At 44.2% G+C, this 6,982-nt stretch overlaps 1 protein-coding gene across 1 annotated transcript in view; it reads right to left on the reverse strand.

The window, feature by feature from the left end:
• Window positions 1-2,422: 2,422 nt before the first annotated feature.
• LOC137057805 (serine/arginine-rich splicing factor 7-like) overlaps window positions 2,423-6,982 on the reverse strand; it is a 16,998-nt gene continuing 12,438 nt past the window's right edge. Inside the window, exons 7-8 of the mRNA XM_067430860.1 lie at window positions 4,802-4,846; window positions 2,423-2,684 (exon numbers count right to left, since the gene is read on the reverse strand). Of these exons, the coding sequence (XP_067286961.1) occupies window positions 2,630-2,684; window positions 4,802-4,846 (100 nt within the window). The 3' untranslated portion in view covers window positions 2,423-2,629. The remainder of the gene's footprint in view (window positions 2,685-4,801; window positions 4,847-6,982) is intronic.

Raw genomic sequence — 6,982 nt, forward strand, 5'->3', positions numbered from 1 at the left:
ATTTTATGATACTATGCAATATTTATCTATTTTTTATATTTATTATATAATTATAATATTTTTTTTTTATTAGCTATTTGTCCCCATTGAAAAAATATATTTTTTCTTATATAATAATGTGACAGCACTACGATTAGGCATAACATTATGACCTGAAGGTGTGCTGTGGTACCTGTCACCAAGATGTTAGCAGCAGATCCTTTAAGTCCTGTAAGTTGTGAGGTGAGGCCACTGTTTGTTCAGCTCATCCCACAGATGCTCGATTGGATTGAGATCTGGGGAATCTGGAGGCCGAGTCGACGCCTCAAACTGGTTGTTGTGCTCCTCAAACCATTCCTGAAGCATTTGTGCTTTGTGTCAGGAGCATTATCCTGCTGGAAGAGCCACAGCCGCCAGAATACCGTTTCCATCAAAGGCTGAACATGGTCTCAGCAATGCTTAGGTAGGTGGAGCGTGTCAAAGTAACATCCACATGGATGGAGGACCCAAGGTTTCCCAGCAGAACATTGGCCAAAGCATCACACTGCCTCCGTCTGTGTATTCTGACAGCTTTCTATCAGAACCAGCATTAACTTCTGGAGCAGTTTGAGCTCCAGTAGCTCGTCTGTTTGATCGGACCACACGGTCCAGCCTTCGCTCCCCACGTGCATCAATGAGCCTTGGCCGCCCATGACCCTGTGGCCGGTTCTCCACTGGTCCTACCTTGGAGCACTTTTGATAGATACTGACCACTGCAGACCGGGAACAGCCCACAAGAGCTGCAGTTTTGGAGATGCTCTGACCCAGTCGTCTAGCCGTCACAATCTGGCCAAACTCGCTCAAATCCTTACGCTTGCCCATTTCTCCTGCTTCACACACATCAACTCTGAGGAAAAAATGTTCACTTGCTGCCTAATATATTATGTGATTGTGTCAAACATTGACGCTTATAAACCAAACAACATTGATTTAAATTGTAAATTTAACACCAGTTGTACCACGTGATCATAACGCCTGCTAAAGAAAATGTTCTAAAGGTGCCAGAAAATAATTTTAAAATATTAAAAATAAAACACTCAATAAAAAAGATGAAACATTTTTACCATTATCCAACATCACTGAATCAGTCAGTATTTAATTCACACTTAAGTTTTTTAATCTTAAAATCTCGAATATTTCAGCTAAATCAAAACAAGTGAGCTTTACAGCTGAAATATTTAATTCTCCACCAATAGGGGTCTCTCATGAAATAAGCATGACGGAACATCAGAAGGGATTAAAGGTACAGTACAACTCACTGAAATCCATATACACATTTATTATTTTTACTCTTATATAATTCTTATAAATAATTTTAATAGCATTATGAGTTGTTAAAGGCACAATATGTCAGTTTTCGTCTCTTACTCAAAACAAAGGCGTGTCTTGACTCGTGATTGGGCGGAGCTTTTATTCTTTAGCTTTATCTTTCCAGTAAATGTGTCTTGATTTAAGGATGTTTAGATGTTTGTGCTGGAAAACAAGACAGAAATATTAAATAAGAACATCTTTTTTTTTTGCCGTGTGAAGGCGTCTGACACAACTTCTGTGTTAAACATTGAATAAGCAACAGCGCCAACTTCTGGCACACACACACACACAGACAGACAGACAGACAGACAGACACACACACACAGCCAGACAGAAAGACAGACAGACACACACACAGACAGACACACAGACACACACACAGACAGACAGACACACACACACACAGACAGACAGACACACACAGCCACACAAACACAGCCAGACAGAAAGACAGACACACACACAGACAGACAAACACACACAGCCACACACACACACAGACAGACAGACAGACAGACACACACAGCCACACAAACACAGCCAGACAGAAAGACAGACACACACACACACACACAGACACACACAGACAGACACACACACACACACACAGACACACGCACACACACACAAACAGACACACACAGCCAGACAGACACAGACAAATACACACACAGACAGACACACACAGCCAGACAGACACACACACTCAGACAGACACACACACACACGCAGACAGACACACACGCAGGCAGACAGACAGACAGACACACACAGCCAGACAGACACACAACACACACAGACAGACATACACACACACACACACACGCAGACAGACAGACAGACACACACAGCCAGACAGACACACACACACAGACATACACACACACACACACACACGCAGACAGACACACACTCAGACAGACACACACGCAGACACACACACTCAGACAGACACACACACACTCAGACAGACACACACGCAGACAGACAGACAGACACACAGACACACACTTACACAGACAGACACACACACACACCCCCCACACACAAAGAGACACCCCCCCCACCCACACACACACACACAGAGAGAGAGTGTGTTTTAACTTCATTTATTAAGCATACAAAACTCAAACAGATGCAGGAACATGTACCGCATAACACAGGTAGAAAAATCAGACAAACTCTCGTCTTCTATAAACTCAAAACGCTCCTCACACACAAGAGCTTCCTAACAATCACACGGCAGGTTTAACTCATCACTGCAGCCCAGAAAACAAACACCCGAGGAAGAGCAGGAGCGTCAGTCGCCTCGCTGAGGACTCGCACTTCCACCGCCGCTTCGAGAGGGAGAGTGACTGCGAGCACAAAACACAACGCATGGATTATTCCACACACACACACACACACACACACACACCTCTGCTTCTGAGGACACGCTGAGATTGAAGCAAAAACAGCTCAGGTGTAACAAGTACAGGAAGTGGCTTTGCTGTTTGCATGCGAACACGAGTGTGTGTGGCACGATGCAAACATGAACAAACACGCAAAACATCTCATAAAACTCTTTATCGTTACAATCTTTAGAGGAAGACCATAAGACTGTGTGTTAGTGTGTGTTAGTGTGTGTTACTGTGTGTCACTGTGCACTAGTTTGTGTTAGTGTGTGTTGCTGTGTGTAAGTGTGTGTTAGTGTGTGTTACTGTGTGTTAGTGTGCGTTACTGTGTGTTAGTGTGTGTTACTGTGTGTTAGTGTGCGATACTGTGTGTTAGTGTGCGTTACTGTGTGTTAATGTGCGTTACTGTGCGATACTGTGTGTTAGTGTGTGTTACTGTGTGTTAGTGTGCGTTACTGTGTGTTAATGTGCGTTAATGTGCGATAGTGTGTGTTACTGTGTGTTAGTGTGCGTTAGTGTGTATTACTGTGTGTTACTGTGCGTTAGTGTGTGTTACCGTGTGTTAGTGTGTGTGACCGTGTGTTACTGTGTTACTGTGCATTAGTGTGTGTTACGGTGTGTTAGTGTGCGTGTGAGAGAGTGTGTTTTTCTGTTTGTATGTGAGTATGTTTGTGTCAGTGCACATGTGTGTGTGTCTGTGAGTGAATGTGTCGTGAGTGAGTGTGTGTATGTCAGTGCACATGTGTGTGTATGTGTCTGTGAGTGAATGTGTCGTGAGTGAGTGAGTGTGTGTATGTGTCTGTGTGTGTATGTGTCGTGAGTGAGTGAGTGTGTGTATGTGTCTGTGTGTGTATGTGTCGTGAGTGAGTGAGTGAGTGTGTGTATGTGTCTGTGAGTGAATGTGTCGTGAGTGAGTGAGTGTGTGTATGTGTCTGTGAGTGAATGTGTCGTGAGTGAGTGAGTGTGTGTATGTGTCTGTGTGTGTATGTGTCGTGAGTGAGTGAGTGTGTGTATGTCAGTGCACATGTGTGTGTATGTGTCTGTGAGTGAATGTGTCGTGAGTGAGTGAGTGTGTGTATGTCAGTGCACATGTGTGTGTATGTGTCTGTGAGTGAATGTGTCGTGAGTGAGTGAGTGTGTGTATGTGTCTGTGAGTGAATGTGTCGTGAGTGAGTGAGTGTGTGTATGTGTCTGTGAGTGAATGTGTCGTGAGTGAGTGAGTGAGTGTGTGTATGTGTCTGTGAGTGAATGTGTCGTGAGTGAGTGAGTGTGTGTATGTGTCTGTGAGTGAATGTGTCGTGAGTGAGTGAGTGTGTGTATGTCAGTGCACATGTGTGTGTATGTGTCTGTGAGTGAATGTGTCGTGAGTGAGTGAGTGTGTGTATGTCAGTGCACATGTGTGTGTATGTGTCTGTGAGTGAATGTGTCGTGAGTGAGTGAGTGTGTGTATGTTTCTGTGAGTGAATGTGTCGTGAGTGAGTGAGTGTGTGTATGTGTCTGTGAGTGAATGTGTCGTGAGTGAGTGAGTGTGTGTATGTCAGTGCACATGTGTGTGTATGTGTCTGTGAGTGAATGTGTCGTGAGTGAGTGAGTGTGTGTATGTCAGTGCACATGTGTGTGTATGTGTCTGTGAGTGAATGTGTCGTGAGTGAGTGAGTGTGTGTATGTCAGTGCACATGTGTGTGTATGTGTCTGTGAGTGAATGTGTCGTGAGTGAGTGAGTGTGTGTATGTCAGTGCACATGTGTGTGTATGTGTCTGTGAGTGAATGTGTCGTGAGTGAGTGAGTGTGTGTATGTGTCTGTGAGTGAATGTGTCGTGAGTGAGTGAGTGTGTGTATGTCAGTGCACATGTGTGTGTATGTGTCTGTGAGTGAATGTGTCGTGAGTGAGTGAGTGTGTGTATGTCAGTGCACATGTGTGTGTATGTGTCTGTGAGTGAATGTGTCGTGAGTGAGTGAGTGAGTGTGTGTATGTCAGTGCACGTGTGTGTATGTGTGTGTGAAAATGAATGTGTTGTGATTGAGTGTGTGTGAGTGTGTCAGTGCACGTGTGTGTGTGTGAGTGTGTGTGTCCTCACCTTCTAGCCGCAGAGCCAGATTTGGACCTCCCGACTGAGCCAGACCTACAGAAACAGAAGTTCCATCAACACAAACCCATGAGGCCGATCTGAGTTCAAGCCAAGCATGGCCTGGCCGTCTGTGTTAGTGTGTGTGTGTGTGTGTGTGTGTTAGTGTGTGTGTTACTGTGTTACCGTGTGTCAGTGTGTGTTATTTTGTGTTACCGTGTGTCACTGTGTGTTATTGTATGTTACCGTGTGTCAGTGTGTGTTATTGTATGTTACCGTGCGTCAGTGTGTGTTATTGTGTGTTACCGTGCGTCAGTGTGTGTTATTGTGTGTTACCGTGCGTCAGTGTGTGTTATTGTATGTTACCGTGCGTCAGTGTGTGTTATTGTATGTTACCGTGTGTCAGTGTGTGTTATTGTATGTTACCGTGTGTCAGTGTGTGTTATTGTATGTTACCGTGCGTCAGTGTGTGTTATTGTGTGTTACCGTGTGTTATTGTATGTTACCGTGCGTCAGTGTGTGTTATTGTGTTACCGTGCGTCAGTGTGTGTTATTGCATGTTACCGTGTGTCAGTGTGTGTTATTGTATGTTACCGTGCGTCAGTGTGTGTTATTGTGTGTTACCGTGCGTCAGTGTGTGTTACCGTGTGTCAGTGTGTGTTATTGTATGTTACCGTGCGTCAGTGTGTGTTATTGTGTGTTACCGTGTGTCAGTGTGTGTTATTGTATGTTACCGTGCGTCAGTGTGTGTTACCGTGTGTCAGTGTGTGTTATTGTATGTTACCGTGCGTCAGTGTGTGTTATTGTATGTTACCGTGTGTCAGTGTGTGTTATCGTGTGTCAGTGTGTGTTATTGTGTGTTACCGTGCGTCAGTGTGTGTTATTGTGTGTTACCGTGTGTCAGTGTGTGTTATTGTATGTTACCGTGCGTCAGTGTGTGTTATTGTATGTTACCGTGCGTCAGTGTGTGTTATTGTGTGTTACCGTGCGTCAGTGTGTGTTATTGTATGTTACCATGCGTCAGTGTGTGTTATTGTGTGTTACCGTGCGTCAGTGTGTGTTATTGTATGTTACCGTGTGTCAGTGTGTGTTATTGTGTGTTACCGTGTGTCAGTGTGTGTTATTGTGTGTTACCGTGCGTCAGTGTGTGTTATTGTGTGTTACCGTGTGTCAGTGTGTGTTATTGTATGTTACCGTGTGTCAGTGTGTGTTATTGTGTGTTACCGTGTGTCAGTGTGTGTTATTGTATGTTACCGTGTGTCAGTGTGTGTTATTGTATGTTACCGTGTGTCAGTGTGTGTTATTGTGTGTTACCGTGTGTCAGTGTGTGTTATTGTGTGTTACCGTGCGTCAGTGTGTGTTATTGTGTGTTACCGTGTGTCAGTGTGTGTTATTGTATGTTACCGTGCGTCAGTGTGTGTTATTGTGTGTTACCGTGCGTCAGTGTGTGTTATTGTATGTTACCGTGTGTTATTGTGTGTTACCGTGCGTCAGTGTGTGTTATTGTGTGTTACCGTGTGTCAGTGTGTGTTATTGTGTGTTGCCGTGTGTCAGTGTGTTTTTGTGTGTTACCGTGTGTCAGTGTGTGTTATTGTGTGTTGCCGTGTGTCAGTGTGTGTTATTGTATGTTACCGTGCGTCAGTGTGTGTTATTGTGTGTTACCGTGTGTTATTGTGTGTTACCGTGTGTGTTATTGTGTGTTACCGTGTGTGTTATTGTATGTTACCGTGCGTCAGTGTGTGTTATTGTGTGTTACTGTGTGTCAGTGTGTGTTACTGTGTGTCAGTGTGTGTTATTGTGTGTTACCGTGTGTGTTACTGTGTTTCAGTGTGTGTTATTGTGTGTTACTGTGTGTGTTATTGTGTGTTGCCGTGTGTCAGTGTGTGTTATTGTGTGTTACCGTGTGTCAGTGTGTGTTATTGTGTGTTGCCGTGTCAGTGTGTGTTATTGTATGTTACCGTGCGTCACTGTGTGTTATTGTGTGTTACCGTGTGTTATTGTGTGTTACCGTGCGTCAGTGTGTGTTACTGTGTGTCAGTGTGTGTTATTCTATGTTACCGTGCGTCAGTGTGTGTTATTGTGTGTTACTGTGTGTCAGTGTGTGTTATTGTGTGTTACCGTGTGTGTTACTGTGTGTCAGTATGTGTTATTGTGTGTTACTGTGTGTCAGTGTGTGTTATTCTATGTTACCGT

This window comes from Pseudorasbora parva, chromosome 22 (assembly GCF_024679245.1).
Source record: "Pseudorasbora parva isolate DD20220531a chromosome 22, ASM2467924v1, whole genome shotgun sequence".
Lineage (NCBI taxonomy): Eukaryota > Metazoa > Chordata > Actinopteri > Cypriniformes > Gobionidae > Pseudorasbora > Pseudorasbora parva.